Raw genomic sequence first — 23,305 nt, 5'->3', positions numbered from 1 at the left:
AGACCCAAAGTGTTGAAGGACAGTCAGGAAGGGCCACTGTTTGGAAAGCACTGGAGAAGATTCTGGACAGGCTTGCCTTCCCAACTCCCCGACGGAACGACTCCGTGTGGAAACCCCCAGACGAGGACATCAGTCACTCGGGCACAAGGACTGATAAAAAGCAAAGCAGCCAAAAGCGACAAAGTTGCTGTAATACCTCAGTCACCAGAACCCCAGACCCTGGGCAGATTCTGGAAATGAGTCTATTTAAAACGCTCTCTGCAGCTGATCCACGGAAATAGCTGGCAATGAACCCGCCTCCCTATATCCACGGCCCGGCAGAGCCCCACCCACGTGACACTGGGCTTGGTCACATCGCTTGCTCTGGCCGAGACATCAGCAGACACGATTCAAGACGTGGCTTGAAAAACACCTGTGTGCTGTACCAGGTCATTGAAGGTGTTGACGATGAAGGGCAGTGGGTGTCCAGGGACTCTGCAACCTTTCTGTCTCACACAAGAAAATATTTACTATTTTTTTTTTTTTTTTTTTACAAGTACTCATACATTAGGGTTTGCACCCTTTTCAGGAACCCAGCGACCATGTGATGCAGCTAACCTGCTGGAGACAATGGCCCAGCCAACATCTGCAAGAGAACGGCCAAGATTCTGGGCACTTCTTCCACCTGACTATAAATTATTTTCAACTGGATCAAATGTGGAGTCTAAGATGCCTTCAAGGGGAAGGGGATCTGTTAACAATATTTAAAAGTGATCGGCAGTGTATTAGGAAGACGTTTTGTCTGCAGAGTTAAAACTCTCTGGAAACGTCCACTAAATTCTAAGACTTAGCAGCTAAGAGGCTTCCACATCAGGGCTGCAGGTCAGAGGGGTAGGCTTTGGGTGCACCCCCTGCAGGAGCCCCAGAGGCCACCAGGCTGGAGCTGGGGGCCTAAGAAACCACGACTTCTGGGAGAGGAACATACACACTCAATCCAGGGTGATAAGCTGCCCAGAAGATGAACAAGTCTTTGATGGGAGGAATGAACCAGCGAATGGAGTGTGGATGTGGGAAGGGGGGAGCAGGAAACATCAAGCTACTTTCCCAACCCACGCAGCACTGGGGAGACAAGGACGTGTGTGTGTGTGTGTGTGTGTGTGTGTGTGTGTGAGAGAGAGAGAGAGAGAGACAGAGAGAGAGAGGAAGCAGGTGGGCAGAGCCATCTCAGCATCAAGGACACATCATTCTGACAGCCACTTGGGCCACCTGCCACCCCACTGTCTGCAGGTCTTGTTACAATCTGTAAAGGTAGCTAGGGCATGGCCACACCTTCTGAGAGTGTAAAGGTGTCCCCTCCTGCCCAAGACCAAAGACATGCTCTGCACCCTAGAACTCACTGAAGCAGGGCAATCTGTGGCACAGATGCTTATCTACAGGTCTGGTTGGCCATTTAAAAAAATGTATTACTCGGGGCGCCTGGGTGGCTCAGTTGTTAAGCGTCTGCCTCCGGCTCAGGTCATGATCCGAGGGTCCTGGGATCGAGCCCCGCATCGGGCTCCCTGCTCGGCGGGAAGCCTGCTTCTCCCTCTCCCACTCCCCCCTGCTTGTGTTCCCTCTCTCACTGTGTCTCTATCAAATAAATAAAAAATCTTTAAAAAAAAGAAATGTATTACTCAACTAACTTGCGTTGAGTGTGTTGTGGGTTCTAGGCCTGTCACTGGTTCTAGGCAGGGCCTCGGTCTGATTTGCCCCCGACTTTCCTTTCTTTCTTTATTTTTTTAAAGATTTTATTTATTTATTTCAGAGAGAGAGAATGAGAGAGAGCACATGGTGCCCATAGGCACCCATAGGCACAGGTGTTTTGGGCAGGTTTTCAGTTTGTTGAATGAGCAAAGGACTGAAGGCTTAGTTTCTTCCAAGAGCTTGGTCTAGGGCTGGTGACTCATTCCGAAGCAGGGAAAAGGCCCCAACAGGCCTTATTCCTTCTGCTCAAGAAACTCGGGCATTGTGTCTTCCCCTCATTCAACAGATCACCTGCTTTGTTGAGCTAACGAGGCCTGCTCTGTGCGGGGTGCTGTGCCCTTTAGGAGCCTGGCGAGTGGCGAGCCACATAGGAAAGTGATGTCCCTCACTACATGCTAAGTCCTAAGAGAGGTCAGCGCCTAGGGCTGGGGAGCAGAGGACCTTACCCGCCTCCTCCCCGTGCTCTAACGAACTACTACGAATTCAGTAGCTTGAAGCATGTAAATTTACTGTCTTCAGTTCTGGAGATGGGAGTCGGAAATGGGTCTTGGGAGGTTAAAATCAAAGATGCATTCCTTCTGGAAGCTCTCCGGGAGAGTCTGTTTCCTGGCCTTTTCCAGCCTCTAGAGGCACCCGTGGTTCCTTGGCTCGTGGCCCCTGCCTCCACATCTGCAAAGCCCGTATAATGGGGGTCGAGTCCTCACACTGAGTCTCTGTTCTGTTATCACACCTCCTTCCGACTCTGACCTTCTGCCTCCTCTTCCACTTTGAAGGACTCTCGTGATTACACCGGGCTCGCTGGATAACCCTGGATAGCCCCCATCTCAAGGACATCTGATTAACAACCTTGATTCCCCTCTGCCAGGTAACCTAACATATTCACAGGTTCTAGGAATTAGGATGCAGGCATTTTGGGGGTGGGGGGTGGGGGTATGATCCTGACAACCACAGGCCCTGAACTACCAGACAGAGAAGGTCCAGGAAGGTGTTTGGAGGAAGCAGAGCCTGAATCAGGGCTTGGAGGAGAGAAGGGAGGTGATCCAGGAACCATCTGTATGTAATCATACATATGTCCTCGTGCTCAAGGGAGAGAGAGGAGATCGCAAAGGTTGGGAGAGGGACATGCGTACCTGCTAGAACACCCCACTTCTGATACGGTCTCCTGCCCCAAGTCTCCCCAGTCCTCGAACTTCTGAGCATGGCCCCAAGGTTCTCCACGATCATCTCTCAGCACCTCCCTACTGCAAAGCCTTGGCATGGGGCTTCCCTTCCCACCACACACACACAGACTGGTCTTCTTGCCTCTGCTCAGGCTGTTTCCCCTGCAGCAGTACCCTCCCTGTGCCTGTCGGCATCCCCTAAGGGCTGAAGTCCACCCTGCTGACGTCCAAACCCAGCTCTAACCAGCTACTAAGCATACTCCTGGCACACTCATAGCCCGCCTCCCAGGCTCGTTGAGAGGATTAAGTGAGCTAAAGGTCTGCAGTATGTGGCACAGAAATGATGTTCAGAAATGCTAGCTGTCACCACTACCATCAGCAATATCATTTCAGGGGACCCATGAGGAAAGCTATTTTCATTATGATACTATGACGCGATTTGCCTTTTTTACTGTGTATGTGCACTGTGGGTACAAAAGTAACGCTGGGGAAAATGCTTGGCAAACATCGTGGCAGAGGCATCAAACCATGAGTAGATATTAGTAGTCATGATATTCTTATCACCATGCACTTGTTCTTGAAAAAAAAAAACGGGGGTGGGCACTGTTTGACTTATGAATGTCCTTGGTGAAGCAGTAAAAATTATTAATTTTATTAAAGCTTGATTCCCGAGTTCGTGTCTTTAAAAAAAAACAAAACAAATGGAAGTACATTTAAAGCTCTTTTGCTGCATACCAAAGAACAGAGGCTGTCTTTTTTTGTTTTTTTTTTTTTTAAGATTTTATTTATTTATTTGACAGAGAGAGAGAGTTAGCGAGAGCAGGAACACAAGCAGGGGGAGTGGGAGAGGGAGAGGCAGGCTTCCCGCCGAGCGGGGAGCCCAACGCGGGGCTCGATCCCAGGACCCCGGGATCATGACCTGAGCCGAAGGCAGACGCTTAACGACTGAGCCACCCAGGCGCCCCAGAACAGAGGCTGTCTTGAGGAAAAACATTTGTATGACTGTTTGAGCTGCAGGCTAAACCAGCCACTTTTTCCGCAGAACACCATGTGTACTTGAAAGAACTAGTGACCAATAATATTAACCAAGCTATCTGGCAAACTACTAAGTCCACAAATGAACTAAAAGTGAGCCAGCCTGCTACTTCTAGGAAAACAGCTGATCATATCTGTTGTCAAAGATAAAGTCTGAGCTTTCGAACAAAAGTGAGAACTGCAGCAGACTTGATGTGCCACCATGACCTTCAATTTCTCAACACTCAAAAGACTTTTCTGATGAGATGCATGGTGATGTTAACAAATGTGACTTTCTGGATCAGGACGTATGTCATCATTGGGAAGATCAGCATCACGCAGGTGATGCATCATCACTCAAGTGATCGCTGATAGATGCTGAAAAATCATGTGTGGTACAGTATCCATTCCAAGTGCAAATGAGACCAATGGCTTTGTCCACTGTTAACAGAGCACAAAACCCTCACTGGATCAAGTGTGAGATACCACACGGCAGCAAATCTCTAAGAGACTACCATTTGGTGAATTTTAGGATGCCAACAAAGAAAAATACCCAGTAGCGACAAATCACAGTAGCCTGAAGATAGGAGAATTTAGCGGTCTTCTGTGAAGTCAGACATTGAAAAATTTTTGCAGATATGTAAAACAATGCTCTCCTCACTCAAATCTTTTTGTTTGGGAAAATATTTTTCATTAAAGTTTTTTTAATTTATGTTAATGTGTAATGGGTTTATTGCTGTTGTTTCAAAATAAATTATTGAGGATTTAAATTGGTTTTTGGTGTTAATTTCTGGAACAGTAAACACCTAGAGAACTAACCCACATAAACAAGAACTCTTTGGGTCCTCAGTCTTGTAAGAGTGTAAAGTGGTCCGGAGACCAGACAGATGGAGAAATGCTGTCTTAAAAAAATAAACAGATTTACGAACACAGATCTTTAGGGGAGTGCTATATAACAGCAAAACCAAAAAAGAAGAAAGTGGAAACAACTTAAGTGTCCAATAATCAGAAAGTGGCTAAATAAATTAGGGTGCCTCCATTTGCTAGAACATTACGTAGTTATTAAAAATTATGTTTTCAGAGGGCATTTATTGTGAGAAAATGCTCAACATACTCGTCACGCCATTAAAAAAGGGGCAGAAGCAAATGTTCACGATCATGTTTCTGTAATGCCTTGATTCGCGGGGAGAATCAGGGGAGCTGAGGGGGGGCTGAAGATATCGACAGACCCCCCCAGAGGGGTCCCATGGGCTATAAGCTCCCCACCACGTGTAAGGCTGGAGGGGGGGCTCCGTTACGTATAAACACACATGACACCTTTCTTTCTTGAACAATCCTTCCAAACTTCTGGCTTTACATTCGAGACGAGACCCAACTCTTAAACCTAACATTCTAGACTCACCCCCGAAGAAACAGAGGAATCTTCTACACCCTGTTCTCCCCAGACGTGATTCTTGTCTGTGCTTTGACATTGGAACCCCGGGTTGATGTTCCCCGGTGTCTGCCTGAGCTCCTAAGCCTCTCCCGTTGTGGAAAATTCTGGTCTCATCCAACCTCAAAGCAAAGACAGGGGCGGGTAGGTAGGGAACTGCCAGGGAGGGAGTCTTCGGGGGCTTTGCGTTTTCCTGCTGCAGGGACGCCGGCTGTTAACAAGTGTCACCCAACATCTGCTGCTTACTTGGTTTGCACATTTATTCTCATTCTCCTCATTATGGGCATATAAATTCCTTTTCATGCCCCAGCCTCCTTCTGCCCACATCTGTCTGCAATTTACTCACCACGTGCTGTGGCTGGGAGGAAGCATCTTATTTATGACTTTGTAGAAACCAGGCAGGATGCTTGGGCCGGCTGAAGATGCCCACTGCTTTTTGGGAGCACTGCTACCTTGAGCTTGGCTGGGCTCAGGGGGTCTAAGGCCTGGGCCACCCCTAATGGGAATCAGGAGACCAACATCTCCAGGCAGATCTGAGGAGGCGTGCCAAGCCCCCTCTCATCTGATAATCACTAAGTATTAGCACTAATAGCACCAGGCACTGGGCCAAGCACTTTCTATCTCATTTAATCCCGATGACAACCCCCTGAAGTAGCTACTGTTATTAGCCCCAATTATAAGAGAAACAGCTTTGTTATTGTTACCCTCAGCAAGAGGACTACGTAAGTTCAGAGAGGTTAAGGAATTTGCCCTAGGTCACACAGCTCGTAAGTCGGAGAGCCAGGATTCAAGCCCAGATCCGGCTCCAGAGCCTGCGGTCTCCATTACTGAGCTAGGATGGCCTCCCATCTCTCCCCGTCCGTGGCGGCTGAATCCCCAGAGGGAAGGAGAGGTGTTTGTGCAGTAGACGAAGTTTCTGATTCTGCTGGTAATTAGCTCTGTAACCCTGACCGAGTTACTTGACCACACCGAACCTCACGCAGGTGACTCCATCTGCGAAAGGGGGTTAGTCCTGGTAGGACCGGAGTGAGTGAGAGATACGGTGCTATAGCACACAGTAGGTGCTCCATAAAGCTTTCCTACCATGAATACTGACGGGTCCTTACTGTTGAGATTGCTGTTTACAGAGGAGCCGCCCTATCCGGCAGATCTCTGTGTCCCTGGGTGACCTTTGGTGACAGATAAGGCACCTCACAGCACAGAGCTAGGAAAATATGCCTCCACAGTTCTGTGTCCTGTGGACGGAAGGGAGAAGGATGCACATCGCAACAGCCAGCTCTCTGCCCTCACGGACATCACCTCATTTAATTCACCACTACTGTCCCATCACGCAGACCAGGAAACTGAGGTGAGGAGAGGGTAGGCGGCTTGTCCCAGGAGCTGGAGAGTGGTGGAGTCCATGAGCTTCTGCTGAGCCCCCTGCCCATTCCTTTGGGCCCAGAAACAGCTTAGAGAGGTCCTGCTCCCCCTTCCAGGTCCAGAGGGGCGAATGGGGGTGAGGATTCCTTCCCTGGGTAAGGACATGGAAGGCAGGCTTCCCTGTCCCTGGAATAAATACTGGGAAAGGTGGTTGAGACTGCTTCTGAGGCAGTCCCCATTCTCCACGGGGTCATAAAGCTTAGGGAGACCAGAGGGTATCAGCTCACACAGCCCTGGAGCCTGGCGGCACTTCCTTGGGGAGATTCCCGTGGCTTGAGTCTCCATCCCGAGGGAGGAGGGGATGTCAGGAGGCCCCTGGAAGCTGGGAAGCTCGCACAGGTCTGCCTAGACTCCTGGACGGTTGCACGGAGAGGAAACGTGTGTGTGCTCGGCACGGTGACCTCCCAATCATACAGCATCAGCTGGACCACAGCATGTCCCTCCCACCCGCCCGCTCCGGCCTGAAGACACCGCTGTCTGAGTGGGCCACACTGGAAACAAAACCCCAACAGGAAAGGGTGCCTCATGGCTGGACCAGGACACCCAGTGAGAAGCTCCATGGCCCCCCCCAGTTCTCGCCGCAGGCCAGCATGGCCTAACCACCAAGCTCTTGCCAAAGGGAATCTTTGGCTCTCAATTTTGGCTCTTTCCCTAGGTGCCCCCCAGGCCGAGGGGAGCAGAGATGCCCACCAGCCTGAAATGCTCCTCCTGATGGTGACAGGAGACAGAGACAACTTCTTTAAGCCGCCGCTCTGTTCTGAAGTCTCTTTCCGATAGCAGCCTGAAATCAACCTAAGTAAGAAAGCTGCTTTGGCTTCTGAAATGAAGCTTCCAGAATATTTATCATTCTAGGAAATGTAAGTGGAAAGCAGGTTGCCAAGTTTTATTGCCTTTTTCTTTTCCCCAGGAGTATTAAAGGCAGTAAGGGGGCCTCAAGAGAATGTTTTGTGTCAGAGTTCTCTGAGCACTGTTAAAGGAGGTCTCCCCCAACCTTTCTTGAATCATCTTTTGAGACCCCTCCCAAAGCATGTGGGCAGGTGACTCCCAGGAGAGATGCGTATGTCGGCCGCCGGTGGCCCAGGCCAGCTCTAAGGAAGGCCGGCTGCACACGTGGGCCCACCTGTTGCGTTTCCTCCAGCAGCTTCTGGCGGCAGACACACCGGCCACGTGGAGGTTACGAGTGGTCCAGCTCCGCGAGAGAGCACCTGGGCACCCACACCGCTTCCTCCCCCACCTTCTCGGAGGGGACACTGGACACTGCACTTCCCAGAGGGGAGCTCCCCCAGGCCAACCATAGGAGAGGGGGCCCAAGCCCCCTGCCCCAGGAGACCACCACAGTGAACAGGAGTGGCGTGTGTGGACGGAGGTGTCCTCCCGCAGAGAATTCAGTGCCTCCACACTGTCCCGTGATGGGAGGCGCTCAAGGACCTTGACAGTGTCGGGTCAGCAGCCTGGTTTAGTAAAGATGCCACCTGCCATTCATGCCTCAGAGGGAGGCGACCCCGCATGACCACGACGGAAAATGTGTTGGTCACAGGGACGCGGGAACGATAGGAGCCTCCAACACTGCAAGAGGCAGAATTCTACTGAAAAAGGGACAGGGCAGCCTCAGCTGGGGGTCTAGGCACCGGGAGACCCCCACGTGCATGCCACTCCCCCTGCAGAGGCAGGACCCTGGTTTCGCAGTGCCCCTGTGGCCCAAGCCTGAGCCCCAGGCAAGGGAAGGTAGGAAAGTGCCACCAACCAGTCACTTACCCTGCAAGGCTTCTTTGGCTCTGGCTAACTCCTGCTCCTTCTGGGCCAGCTGGACCCTGAGCTCGGTGGCTGAGAGGACCTCGGATGACTTGCCGCCCTGGGACTCCTCCAGGTCCTTCGTCAACATCTCCTTCATCTGGCGGAGAAGGTGGACTTCCTCCTGGAGTCGAGACACTTCTTCCCGCAGGAGCACTAGGGGAGAAGGGCACACGGTTAGAGGAAGGGGACGCGGCTCCTGCATGCTCAGTTTTTCTGGGGACCGCTCCAAGGTGCTTTGGCTTTTCCTGTTTGCTCTGCATTCGAGGCCTTTCCTACATGTGTGCTGGGAACAAAACTCCCAAAGCCGCTAACCTTATTCCAAGAGCCCCCCATCCAGGCTGCAGAGCACGCCTGGTGGGACCCCCCACCCCCACCACATTCTCTGTTACAGCTGTCACTGCATCGAGAGTGTCCATTCCAACGACCGACATCATCTCGCCTCCGACGGGCAGGGATAAGCGTGAGCACGAAGAGCTGACAGCAGGCGGTGTTCTAGCCACGAGCCTGTAGGATGCCGAGTTGGGCTTTAGATGCATTACCTCATTTAATCCTGCAAAAACCTCCTAAGGCAGCTACCACCATCACCCCCATTTCACAGATTAGAAGTTGAGGCGGGTAGCAGAGCTGGGATTTGAACCCAGACTTGGCCAACTCCAGAGCCCGAGCTCCCAGTCTGACACTCGGGAAATAGTCCCCAAAAGGCACACTCGACATGTATATGAAACACAGAGCCTTGAGGAACCCAGCACCGTGCAGAGACAGGACTTGGGCATCCACACCTGAACACCCAGGAGAATGGGGTCAAGTGAGCAGTAACAATGGTGACACCAGGGACAGAGGTTTCCATGACACTTAAACCCAACCCTATACTCCTGAGGGCCCAGGGAGGAGGTCGAGGAGGATACAGCCTCCCTTAGGGCCTGGGGGCCTTGGGAAGGTACCCAGATGATGCACCATCTCTCCCCACCCCCCAGGAATCTGCAGGCCAGCTCAGTCCTGCAGGTCAACTGATACACCTGCACCCAGGTCTGCTCACCTGAGCAACGAGAGATACCGAGCTGTGGAAGGTGCTGGAGGTGGGAGGTCAAGCAGCCTCATTAGGCCAGATATACCTCTGCCAGACCCTTTATGAGAGCAAACTCATGGTCACGATGCTCACCTCATTGGTTAAAGGAGATTCTGACTTATTTGTTGAAGCAGGCCCTCGACAACACAGTCTCTGCTTCATCGCTGAACTCCTGCATTTCTCTCCCTCCCGCCACATTGGTCCTTCTCTTCGCAACATGCCAAGCTCTTCCCGGCCTCAGGGCCTTTGCCCCCGCAGTGCCCGCCACCTCAAACACCCTTCCCTTGTTCTTCCTGCAGCTGCTTCCTCATCGGGCCCTTCATCCCACGCCACCTCCTCAGAGAGGCCTTCTCTCACCGCCATGTCCCATCCTGCCACGGGAGCCGGGGTGCAGTCCTTGCCTGCAGGGATCACGGCTGTGCCACAGCTTTACAGACACTGGGTCTCTGGTTTGGTTCCCTCGCTGACCAGGCATGTGGCTGCGAGCAAGTCCCCTCCCCTTCAAGCCTCAGATGCCCCCAAAGGGGTCCAACCCTCACCGGACCGTGAGGCTCCAACAAGCCGTCAGACGGGCCTGGTCCGGGATGTCCTCAAGGTACACAGGAAGCGCCCAGTACCGGCGAGGTGCGCACCGCTTCCCCGCACACCTTACGCTCTATCGGCGCCTGGTGTTCTAGAACACCCCGCCCTGCACTCCTCAAGGCAAGCAAGGCAGAGTCAGGTCCAGGGCGCAGGGCAGGCCGAGGGGAAGCAGAGCTAAGGCCTCAAGGACTCTGACCCGTCCCTCGTGCCCCTCTTATCACCTTCTCTGAGGCCTCCCGGGTTCAGTTGCCATGTGTACGAGGGGAGGTGTCCCTGCCCTCCCAGCGCCTCCTTCGCCCACCTGCAGTCTCCCCACAGAAGCCCGAGGGCCCGCTTGAAATGCCAAGCTCAGTACCTCACTCGCTGCTGAAAACCCTCCCGGGCCACAGTCCCAGAGCCACCAGGCAGCAGCCTCCCCGGCCCTCTCTGACCTCCCTCGGGCCACCTTTCCGCCCCGAAGGTGTAGACGCATCCTGCCTCCGGGCCGCCAGGAGCTTCCTCCCCTCCTCACAGGTCCCTTCCTGTCAGTCGGTCCCAGCACCACTGTTACCCCCTCAAGAGACCTAAAGCAGCCCCCACCTGGCAACCTGAGCAAAACCCTTATGACCGTGGGAGGCCCACCTGTTTACCGCATCTGCGTGCCCAGCGGGCGCACCTCCCTGCAAGCAGGCCTGGCTACACGGTTCCGTCCCACTTGCTGTGGGGTCCGAGGTGCCCTGAACAGTGTGTGATGACACACGGACAGTTGAGTTGACTCCCTCAACACATCTCTCCAGCCAACAAGTGTTGATGGGCATTCGCCCCACGGCAGACACCCCTCCAGGCACTGGGGACCCTTGGGTGAATGTCGCAGACAGGTCCTGTCTTCTGGCTGGCACACCCCCAGACCCCACGTGACCATGGGCCGAAGGACCCCAACGCCGCGTGCTGGGAAGGTACGCCATCTGCAAGAGAGAGCCTAGCTGCTCTGACATCGAGGAGCTCATGTACAGGCTGGGCACTGCCAGAGTCTCTCAGCAAAACCGGAAAGCAGGAGGTTGACTGTGGCCGCTTGCCCCCCACTCCAGTCAAACATTTGCAGGCTGCCTGCACTGCAGGCCCAGTGGAGGCTGTCCAGAAAGGAGAAGGGAACACTCTTGGCCTCAGGAAGTCTCTGGTGAGTAGAAGCAGCACATACGAGTAAGCACAACACCGGGACAGGGCTACATGGGCTTGGGGGCACAAGGACATTTGAAATGGGCCTTGGAAGATGCAGGGGATGGTAAGCAGATGAAAGAGCGGGAGCAACGGTCAGGAGGCTAGAAAGCCAGAGGCGCCTGGATGAATGGGTATGAGGTGAGGAAGCCTGCAGAGGTGTGCCAGGGTCAGATTACAAAAGGTCTTAATCCTGACCACCTCTCTATGACCCCAGCCCTGCCTGGCCATCTCTAGCAGTACCTGAAGACTCTGAAATTGTCATTCTTGCCCCCTGCCATAGACTGAATGTTTATGTCCCCCCAGAATTCATGTGTGATGGTATTAGCAGGTGCAGTCTCTGGGAGGTGATGAGGTCATGAGGGTGGAGCCCTCGTTGAGTGGGATTAGTGCCCTGATAAAAGAGACCCCCAGGGAGCTTCCTTGTCCCTTCTATCACACAAAGACACAGCAAAAAGACGGCTGTCTATAAACCAGGAAGAGGGTCTTCACCAGACACTAAATCCAGTGCCTGGATCTCGGACTTTCAGCCTCCAGAACTTCGAGGAACACATGTCTGTAGTTTATGAGCTGCTCAGTCTATTGCATTTTTGTTAAGAGCCAGAATAGACTGATCCACTCTCTTTCATCAATTCTCCCCAGGGTCTGTCCCCACTCAACTGTCACCAGAAGTCTATTTCACAACAAGGTATGAGTGACTGCTAATGTACCCTCACTTCTATTTCCATTATCATACAGCTGGAGACTAGTTTGTTTTTATTCGTTTGTTTAGGGACGTGACTTCTGGCCTTCCTTAAACTGCCCTGAAGGAGCCAGTAAGGTTGTCTACTATGTTTATGCAAGATGGCAGAGAATTTCAAGACATGCGGCTTCGAATCCAGTCCCGGCCAGGGCCTGGCTGTGACGTGAGCGAGCCCCATCAGCTCTCTGGGTGTCAGGTATCACATACGCTACACGGGGATCATGCCACCTGTTGAGGGCTGCCAGAGTTAGGAAAAAAAAAAAAGCAAAGGCCGCCCCCCCCCACCCCGCCCCCAGATGCACAGTTAAATTTGAATTTCAGATAAGCAAATATTCTTTAGGATAAGCGTGTCCTAGATATTACACGGGACATAAACTAAAATGTATTCGTTGCTTATCTGAAATTCAAATGTAACCGGGCATGCTGTGTTTCATCCAGCAACACTACTCCCATCCCACGGGGATTCTGGCACCATGATACGGGACAGTCACGAGAAAGGGCTTTCTTTGCCAGAGCACCTCAGAAGAGGGAGGTGGTAAAGGCAAAGAAGAATGTGGCACAGCTTTCTCTGCACCCCAGCATTATGATGAGAGCAGAGCGCACGATGGGGTCGGGTGCCCCTGTCCTTGGCTAACTGTGGCAAAGGCGGCTTTTTCCTGCGCTCACCTTTCTAACAGGTGTACCTGGCACCTGGGCCCCGCCCCTCGCGTCAGGCCCCGAAGCAGCAGGAGGGCGGGATGGGAGGTGCGGCACCTGCAGGAGCCAACTCTTAGGAGACCAGGCTGGAAAAACAACTTTATGGAGAGACAGAGAGGCTTGTCTGAGCTTACTAACTGCACCTGCCCTGGCTGGGTGTGTAAGCTCAGGTCTCGCACACCCTGGGTCCTTCCAGAGGCAGAGACTCGGGACAACCCGGGGACGGCAGTCTCTTGTGAGAGAGACTCACAAGACTACAGCCTGTGTTTGGGCTCTGGGACGGCAGGCGGGCACTTGCCCTCCCCTGTAAAATGGGAGTGAAGAGAATAAAGGAGACAGACGTGTAATACACTTACACGTGCCCGGCAGTGAGCATCCTGTGTGCGGGCCACAGGACCCACAACGCCCCTTCCCCTCCAGTGAAGACGCTGGAGTTGGAAGATCTGGGCTTGTGCCTCAGGGGAACTGCTACGTGCTGTGTGACCTTGGGCCAGTCGGTGTTCCTCTCTGGGCCTTCCAACTCTTCATGAATCTGGAGGACTGCTACTGATTGTGCATTTCTTCCCTAGTCTACAAACGCTGCGTGCTCAGGAAGGCAGCGGCTGGTCACACGTGGTTATTTAAGTGTAAATTAATTAAAACGAACAGCCCAGTTCCTCAGTTACCCTGGCCATGTTTCAAGTGCCTGTGGATCGCCAGTGGCCAGTGGACGCGGAGACCACTCCCACCACTGCACAGAGTTCTCCTGCTCAGTGTTGGTCTGCAGGGCACAGGACACAGAAAGAAAAGGGGAGAAGTGGTGTTTATTAAGCACCTGGTACAGCGCAGGCCCACAGACACCCCGACAGAAGGAGCCTTTTGCCAACCGCCGGAGAGCTGCTGAGGAAGGAGCCAGCATTTCGGGAGAAACCATCCTGGCCCTTGCCCACGGGTGGAGAAAGGGAAGATAACTGTGTACCCTTCTGCTGATGCTGGGCAACCCCACTGCCCTTGGGCCTGGGGCAGGGGGGCGGGTAGTGGTTAAAAGGGGCTGGTGCCGGAAATGCCACAGACTCAACAAAGCTCTCTGGGCCAAGGAAGCCGGAATTAAGCGTTGCCTGGGAGACAGCAGCTCTCCTGCTCCAGGGGAAGCCGAGGTGACCAGGGTGCTGCCCTGGGAGGGGGAGGGGGGCATAACGACTCAAAGGTGGCAAAGGGAGCCGGGGCAGACCCTGCCCTTCTCTGTCTCACACACCTCCTTTTGTTTGCAAGAACACTGAGTATGTGGTGTTTTAAAAAAGCCACTTCTCAGCCTCCCTTGCAGCTAGGGTTGTCCAGGTGACCTGGTTCTGGTGAGCAAAATGTAGGAGAAAGCCCCTGAGGTGGACTGTCCTTTAAGAATAAAGGGCTTTGCCCCTTCTCTGCCTTCTTGCCTGGAAAGTGGACTCGTGGCTGGAGCTGCAGCAGCTACCTTGTAAAAAGGAGGCAATGTGCACAGGGCCAAAACGCTCCAAGAGGGGAGAACGGACCATGGGGCCTGGACAGCACAGCTCAGCCCTGCCCCTGCATGGAGACCTAGAGCAACACCAGCTGGGCAGGGCTTCCTGGGGCAGGAGAGCCTCTGATTTCCCTGCTGATTTCCCATGTCACCAGAACCAAACCACTGTGGCCCACGCTACAGGCTGAGTCTGAGCTCAGGCAGCTGATAAGGGCTCCTCGGTGGTGGGGTGTGTGTGTGTGTGTGAAGGAATCAACACAGCGCAGATGGGAGGTGGTGGCTCCTGGCCCCGGGGAAGAGCCCCCAGTTGTGACAAGCCTCTTTCACGCTTGATTTTTATGAGCTCACAGGGTCAGGGTCAGGGTCAGTGTGAGGAGAGGAAGGAGAGAAGGAAGTTATTTTCTGTGACTGGAGGGCATACCCCAGAACTGCCCGAACAGGGCTACGGGGGACCAAGCACCAGCAAGGTCTCCTGGTGAGCTGCACGTTTATAAGCCCAGCCTTCCCGAGTCGAAGGTCTAAATAAAAATAGCATTATAATTACTGTGTATCATGGCAGCGATTATTTCTTTCCTAATGCTCCTTGTGCTCCAGGCTCTGTTGTATTTAACACGGCTTAACTAGCTTATGCTTCACAGTACCTGGGGAAGTAGGTCCTGTTATCATCATCCCATTTTACAGATGGGGAAGTTGAGGCCCAGGACTTAGGTGATCTGGCTAGGGTCACACAGAGTCAAGAGCAGAGCCAGGGTTTGAACCGCGTGGTCTAGTTCCAGCACCCACACTGTTGTAACTCCTTGCACACCTTGCAGGACAGGGTGGGTGACACAGTAGGAGTCCAGGGCCCAAGCAGACTCGCCTTGGTGGATGACGGTGAAGACAGACGCACCCCCCAGCAGGGTATGAGCTTGTTCTTACTTCCCACGGTGGAGGTGGGTGACAGTGACCCAGTCACTCTGTGCACGGTGCTTCTGGGCCTGCATGAGGAGACCAGTCCCCATGCAGCCCCTGGAGAAAGACGTGGACACGGAGCTGGCCTGTCCATTTCCACAAGAGCAGGGGCTCTGTTCTGCTCACACCCGACATTCAGCACCTAGCCCAGTGCTGTGCTCTCAGGAGAAAGGTGCTGAGCACAGTGCCAAGGTGGAGGTAGGACGGGCAGGTCTGGGGTCTCCCAGCCTGGGCTCAGTCCTGGCTCTCCTACTTCCTAGCTTTTTGACCTTGGAATAAGTGACTTCTGAGCTTATCTGAAAATGGAGCCAAGACCAGTCTCCCAGGCCTGTGGTAAACATTAAACAAAGCAATCATCTAAGTGGAAACATTCCAGAAGGTTCTAAATGGGGGTCATATGTAGCTTGTCATGATCATTCTTACAGAAGAGGGCAAATGTCTCTGAGGTCCTGAAGGAAGGCCTTGGCCTGGATAACCACTGAGGCCTGACCCGTGGGCCCCCTATCCTGGGAGGGTGGATTAGGCGGCAGAGAAGGCCGAATCCCCGGTCTGGGGGTGAGGAAAGGTGGAAGAGGGCAGGGGCTCTGGGCGGAGGCCGGGCTGCATGATGTGGGTCCAGCCTAGAAGGGGCCATCCCTGGTGGCCCCTGGGTGGCCCCCTTGCTAAAAGCAGCCAAGCATGTGCCTGTCAAAACTCAACAAACTCAAACTGTACACTTAACTCCTGCGCATTTCACTGTATGTAAATTATACCTCAAGAAAAAAAAAAATCCAAATATAGCAGTAACATATTTTAGATTTTCCACTAAAAACTCATTTTTATAGTCCCTGCCCCCAAACCCGGATAGAAAGCCCCCCAGTCCCATGCGGTCCAGCAGGCCTCTGTGAAGGGGAACAGGGTTCTAAACCCTGCCAATCTGGAAGGCTCTGCAGCTGCCCTCTCTTCCCTGATGTGAGGCCTGTGTCCCAGGAAACGCCAGGGCGCTCCCTCGGGCTACACATACCCTTGTGGGAGAAGTCAAATGCCAGGAGAACACTCCCACCCTGTCCCTGGCCAAGCGGAGGTCACTTCGAGATGACACAGTGTGCTGAGCACCCTACAGTTCCCTTCCAGTCCAAACACCCTTGCTCACAGAGACGACAGCTGACGGCGCTGCCCCGTTTTGAGCACCAGCTTGTGTGCTGGATGCCACATGCTGGATTATAGGCTGCATCTCCCTCGTTCCTCATAGCACCGCGCGCAGGGCTGTGGTGTCCCCACTTGAGGACCGGAGACACTGGGGGTGCGTGGGGTCAAGCCCAGGTCGGTGGGCTCTGAAGCCAGGTGCCCTGGAGTTGCCCAGCAGCGCCTGTCAGGTTGTGAATGCTTAGTCTCTGCCATGCCTGGGGCTGCTACTCTTGTTGTTAGGGTGGGGCTTGTTCTAAAAACTAGCAATAGGACTGCCCTTAGAGAATTAAAACATGAAGACAGCTATAATGATTCCTATGGGCAAATCACTGAGAGATGGGGGACTCTCAGGCCCCAAAGCTAAATAGCAAGAGGACCAAATGAATGAATGCATCCAAAGAGGCCGGTAGCCAGTGGCAGAGGGAAATCCTGAAAAGGCAGAGCCCAGCACCCAGGGCGGCAAGGGTGGGGGTCTTCACCAACGGTCAAAGCGCACCTCCTCTGTGGTCCTGCCTTTCTGCTGGGGGACACGCACGGCAAGGAAGGGGTGTGTCCAGCTGCAGGGCTATCTTTTCTTGCTCCTGGAATTCCCTCATCATCAACACGGTGAGAACAGATGCCTTTCTGAGCCGCTCACGCATACCAGAAAGGTTCTAAGTCTTCATACACACTAATTCTCAATTCTCACAACAACCCTGGGGGGGTATGCCCATTTTATAGAAACTGAGGCACAGAGAGAAGAGAGAACATGCAGTTGAACCCAGGTGGTCTGGCTGCAGAGCCTTCGCCGGTGGCCACTGAGTTATATTATACCCCTTCTCCTGTGGGCACAGGCTGCAGGTTGCCCCCCCAAGAAAGGCATGAGCCTGGTGCTTCCCCTCAGGGCCTGGAGTTGTGCACCTGGCCCTCCAATCCTCCTGGGTAGTGACCACTGTTTGCATCCTGTCCCCATCCTGAAAGGCCCAAGGTCGCAGAGCCTAAGCCTCTTGGTGAAGCTGATCCAACTTGAGTGGGGCTGGGAGCCCTGGATTCGGACAGCCCAGGGCAGCGGGCGGTGGCGGTGGAAGCGGCAATATGACCCAACCCCAAAGGGTCCTTAAAGCTCTGTAATGACCGGGGGTGCCTGGGTGGCTCAGTCATTAAGCGTCTGCCTTCGGCTCAGGTTATGATCTCAGGGTCCTGGGATCGAGCCCCACATCGGGCTCCCTGCTCGGCGGGAAGCCTGCTTCTCCCTCTCCCTCTCCCACTCCCCCTGCTTGTGTTCCCTCTCTCGCTGTGCCTCTCTCTGTCAAATAAATAAATAAAATCTTTAAAAAAAAAAAAGCTCTGTAATGACCGGACTGCCGCAGGACAACCCAGCTGGGCTGGGCTTGAACGTATCAGTTGGCGTATGGAGACAGAAATCTTGGAACAGTGGTAGCCTGGGAAAAGCAGACTCAGGTGCGTGCCTGACAGCCCTCCTGGGCCTCCGGGACTGGTGAAGTGAGCCTTGGCAGCATTTCCTTCTGCTTGGTCGGCCCCTTCAGCCCCAGCCCAGGCTCCCTTCCTGCCTGGTCCCTGCATTAGGCATTGTAAACAGCCCTCTTGTACGACTTCTGTCCCTGTTCACCCTGCAGACTCCCCTGTCCCTCCTGCTGGCGGACACAGACCCGCTAGGCCAGAAACAGGCCCAGCGGTAGGCAGGCAAGAGCTGGGACTACGGTTTGCTGGAGACTTCCGTGTTCTCTGGGCCTTTGTCATATGATCCTGACACTTAAAGCTTTGGGGGGTGACCAGGATGCAAGACCGTGCTTGCCAAATATGGCGAGATTCTCAAATATCGCCCGGCTGCTCACTTCTCAACAGCATTACTCCCCAGGCTGCACCGGGGCCTGAGAGAGCCACCTGGCAATCCCTACTACAGGTGGGGCGAGGGGGGCACCCCAGGCATCCAGGGGACACAACCTTCGTCTATTTCTCATATTTCACAGTAATTGTTTTTTCCTTTAGGTACTATTTAATCTGTCCTGCAGAGGCTGTTCAGGGCAGCTGCTGGTCCATAAACACACCTTTTAGCCGACTCTCCTCGGGCCCCCGACTGCCAAGCTAATCCTCCTGCGGGGCCTTGCTGCCCACGGGCCCACAGTTCCCACGGGAGCGCTCCCTATCCCAGGAATCCAATTCTCTCCAGGACAGGGGGTCTGCAGCCTCTTGTCACCTCTCACCAAGCACTGACTCAGCAGTGGGTGTGTGCCAGGCACCAGCGACGGAGACCAGGTCACAGGCTCAAGATGGTCAGTCACGGGCTCAGAAGCAGGGCCACCCTGGGGAAGTGGAGGGATCACAAACCTCTGGCACACAGTGGCCTCATTCTCAGGCAGAACTCGCATGAGCATCGGCACGTAGAACGTGCTCCCTGAGGGTGGCTTGGCCTGATCCCTGTAATCTGCCACGTGAGGTCCTCGCCCCGTGTCCACTGCACTGCAAGCCCAGAAAGCGCTTGTCAGCCCGTGGCTTGATGCTGTCGGAGCACTGACAGCCAGGAGGAACCCCGTGGTCCTCCGGGGTCCACAAAAATCATTCAGCAAGTTAGTCCAGCTCCAGGAGGGATGTGAGCCTCCAAATACACCACCTGGCTTGGAGTGAAGAGGCAGGCATTCTCCTGTCACCTGGTGGCTGAAGTCCCTGACGGGCAGCGGCAGCAACGACTGCTCAGTCCCAAAGCCTGCCCAGGTCTCCTTGGTGGCCTCCAGGAGCCTGCTGCTATCGGCTTGCTGGGCAGGAGGGGTGGGAGAAGAGAGGGCCGGCCTCCCCCAACCCGCAGGGCTTGGCCACTGCCTCTGGTAGGCTGACGGCGGCTGCTCAGGGATACCCTTTGGTGCAAGGAGGAATCTTAGCACACTTGTCAAGCTGGGCCACAAAGTTACCACTTCCTCTGGAATGCGGGCTCATCCCGCCTTTTCCAAGTTCTTCGTGATCCCCTGCTGGACTGGGCTGCAGACATTTCCGTGCCGCTAACATCTATGACCCCCCTCTCCCCCGCCGCATCTTTTCGACACAGCGTTTCCACTTCCCTTCGGAGAGCCACTGGTAAGATCTGTGGTCCAGGGCTGAAAATGTGACCCAGTCTGGCCAATCAGAGCCCTGAATCGTCCCGGCCACTGTGATTGGCTCAGGAGAGGGGCACATGACCAAAGCCAGTCCAATCACAGTCAGTGTCTGGCCCACGCATCCCTCCTCAATGATGAGCATGAGGAAGGAGCCTGAGGATGCTGGCAGCTGTCTCGCCAGGGAGGAGGGGGGGCAACAAGATAAAGACTGGATTCAGGTAATATCCGTGTCCTGGACCACACCACACCTGAAGCCAGGCTATACCCCTGGACATGAGCAAATACATTTTTAAGCCAGTTTGAGTTGTGTTTTCTATCCCATCTAACTGGAAAAGAACTCTGGTAAACTGCTTTTGTGAGAGATCGTTTTCTGGGCACCTAGCATCCTCAAAAACTTAAAGGCCATCTGCTATATGCTAAGCACTCCAAGTTCTCTTTCCAGAACTGGATGGGCAGAATGGATACTGGAATTTACCTGCACAAAACCAGTGAGCAACTACCCCCATCGGTACTTCAAGTCCAGCTTACCTTTGCAGTGAACAGTCCCTCTGGGTTGAACCCTGGAAGGCACACATTTTCAAGCTCTGCCTCAAGGCCATTTCCAGACGTTTCCTGCCCAAATCAGCCTTTCTCCTTTTATCCCACCTGGAGGGGTCCGTGAACACCAACCCCGCAACCACTGGGTCTCCTTCCTTTGCCGGAGGGTTCTAGTTCCCGTTCAGGTGCTGTTTGCCTGGCCCTGAGCCTCAGCTAATTCTCTTGCTAGGCCTGTGGGAGCCGTGCTAGCATGCTCCCCATTTTGCACAGGCAGAGACAGAGGCCAGGACAGGTGAACTGGCTTGTTCAAGGTCACAGAGCTGGTCTGAATGATTGCAAAGCTCATGTTCTTAACTATGGGACTAGGTTCCCAGCCCAAATACCATATTGTGCATATTTCTTGAGCTAAATGCCAGAACAAAGAGCCCGACCAATGGGCACAGAGAAAGAAGTATGCCTTACTTCGAACTTTGGTAAAAATGTCTGGGTTCCCCCATTCTTGGCTCTTGAAGCAAGCTTCACCCCTCCTCAAGGCCTGGCTCCTAAAGGAATACATCCAGATGAGGACAGCAACCGCTGGGTTGGCATGGCCTTTTTCCCTCTCCCCCTCACCATGTGTGACTCTCGCCTCTCATCCCTCCTCCCTCTTCACCACCTCCAGGGGAAAAAAAATGACCAAAACATAAAGGAGAGGGCGTGGTATTGGTTACACCCACCAATTCAGGACACGGCCCATCCACGCAGTAAGCACAAAGCTCATTGCAAATTGGGAGGAACCAACTTGACTGAGGCCTTGCCACTGCAGGGGACAGCCCAGCTCTGGCTTTCTTTCCCACCCCTGAGTCTGAGTCAGCAGCAAAACACCTGCCTCTCAGTTTCCTTCTCCACCCATTACCAGAATGTACAGGGCAGACAGAAGCTGCCCGTCCTACTGGTCAGGGAGCAGGTTCTCCCAGGTCTACCTCCTAGTGGGAGAGCTACCTTCTAAAGACTGGGGGAAGAAAAGCATTTTTATCCCCATTTTATACAGTCAAACTGAGGCCCAGAGGAAGGTGTCTAGAATTCACAACCTTGACTGCTAAGCCACTGGCTACTATGACCTGGAAACCAAACTGGAAACATGCTTTGGCTGGAACATTCTTCTCAGTCTCAGATATCCACTCAGGGGTTAAACGCACATGGAAATGCGGAAGGCATGCGGAAGGCCCCCACAGATGTAAACAATTACGCGAAGAAGCAAAGTGGGCGACCAGGACCCAGCCGATGGCTCTGCTAAACGTCGCCACCACACAAGGGTGGAGGGTCTGAAATCCCTGCATTTTCAGATCCGCGTTGCAAACAGATCCAGGCTTTCAGAAGATTTTAAACCAAGTCTAGACTGTGACCTAAACAGAGGGTAAACCTGTGACCTAAACAGAGGGTAAACCTGGAGGACTCCCCGTCTCAAAGGTGGCTTCAGAAGGCGAACGAAGACGGGCGTTTCCTGCTATGTATGGTGTGACCTCTATGTCCCTCAACTTCCTCACCCGTGAAAGGGTGGCCAGGATAGTTGAGAGCCGCGGTGAGCCGCGGTCCTGGGACCAAGGGCTGGATCAAATCCTGGCTCTGTCCTTTCGTAGGTGTTGGACCTGCAGGTCCCTTCTCTGTTCTCATGTGGGGAACAGATCAGTAATAGTATGCATCTCCCTAGTGCTGCTGTGACGTTCTAGGAGTAAGAGACAGAAAGCTCCAAGAAGGGGCCCGGCACCGCGCAAGCCCTCGGCACACGTTGGCGGGCCACTCTGATGCCATCATAGTGGATGGCGGGCCCCGTGGAGAGGGTGGGAAAGAAGAAGGCATCTTGGGCTCCAGCCACCGAGTCCTCCCCGCCGATCACTTGGCAGGGGGAGGGGGCCGGAGGCCATGGAACCTACTAGCACAGCAGGGTGGCACCTCGTAACGCACTCCTGATTATTCTCCAGCCCAACTGAGCAGCTGCTCCAGAAGAAATAAAATATGCTTTGCATACTTCAAATGTTTCACTTATGAAAACTGGGAGGGCTGCCTTTCTAAATTGTTTAGCAATAAAGTCAGTAACAAGCACCGTTCGCTGCCCTCAACTCTGGAGCCCCGGTCGCGGAGCCCGCCGGGGGTGGGGAGGGAGGGCGGGCAGGCCGGCCGCCAGTGTGGAGCCCGCTAGGGCTTCTAGAAGGCGCCATCTGGGATTTTTCAGAGGGGCACTGGGATCACATCCTGGTGTCCTAATGTGAAATTGGATCCTCCCTCTGGAAGCCAAGCCCCGAGCAAGCTTGGGGGCAGAGGGGAGGGCCCTTCCGGCCTGGGATGTTTTCCCACACTCCAAGGGCGCCCCCGTTTCCAGCCAATCGAGTTAATTGAAAAATTACCTTGGACTGAGAAAGAGCAGGCCTACGCCACAGGGGACTGGTTCACAGGAGACCCTACTTGGTCTCCAGCGTGGCTGGACTTTAACAACCTGCCGCTGGAAGGCCAGGCACTGGGCTCAGCATTCCAGGGACCAGGGGAGCTCTCCACGCTGGGCACAGGTCCGATGCAACCCCCCAGCGACCTCAGAGGGTGGTAAATGCCCGCTTTACAGATGAGGACACTAAAGCACAAAGGACCTGTCCCAGGGCCCATACCTAGGAAGTGGTGGGTCACTGTTACTGGGTCACCTGGCTTCTCCCTGCAATATGTCTTCCCAGGATTCTAGTCTTCGATATGCCACAGGGCCCCCCAATCCCAAATCCTGACACATGTAACTCAAAAGCAATGCACACTACCTAGTGAAGCCAGATGGAGGCCTTCTGCCTGGCCCAGAACAAGATGGCATTTTCACACAAAGAAGGCTGTGCTTTGGCCTGATGCTGCTGAGCTGAATATAGCACTTTTAACTTTTTCTTCAAAGTTAACTTTTTTTCTTCTGTTATGTTTTTCATCCTAACCTCCTGGGAATAGGACAATGGTGGGTTTTATTGTCCTCATTAAGGGCGGTCAACCCAAGGCCCAAGTAAGAGCTCCTTGCTTCAGTCAGTTCACCCAGGGAGTCCGGGGTGCATGAAGCCTGGGTCCAGCTCCCCACCTCCCTCAGACCTTCCCCTACCCCCCACTTCTTCCACACCCGTGCAGACTCCTGGGTGCAACCTTGCTTTCTCTGGGCTGTTCTATGCATTCCAGTCCTCCTAGCCTCCTCCCTACCCCCTCCATCTGTTTAAAGGACTGAGGGTACCCACAACCCCACAGTGGTCCATCCGGTCTCCAGAGGC

General features: G+C 53.8%; 1 protein-coding gene across 1 annotated transcript in view; it reads right to left on the bottom strand.

Moving 5' to 3' along the window:
• The window catches only part of KAZN (kazrin, periplakin interacting protein), a 996,076-nt gene that overhangs the window by 106,103 nt on the left and 866,668 nt on the right, over positions 1–23,305 (bottom strand). Inside the window, exon 4 of the mRNA XM_081816825.1 lies at positions 8,503–8,694. Coding sequence (XP_081672951.1) covers positions 8,503–8,694 — 192 coding nt within the window. The remainder of the gene's footprint in view (positions 1–8,502; positions 8,695–23,305) is intronic.

Source organism: Leptonychotes weddellii, chromosome 4 (genome assembly GCF_054177405.1).
Source record: "Leptonychotes weddellii isolate Sample4059 chromosome 4, ASM5417740v2, whole genome shotgun sequence".
NCBI lineage: Eukaryota > Metazoa > Chordata > Mammalia > Carnivora > Phocidae > Leptonychotes > Leptonychotes weddellii.
Note: the sequence above shows the minus strand (reverse complement) of the source record. Positions and strands in the feature narration are given on the sequence as shown.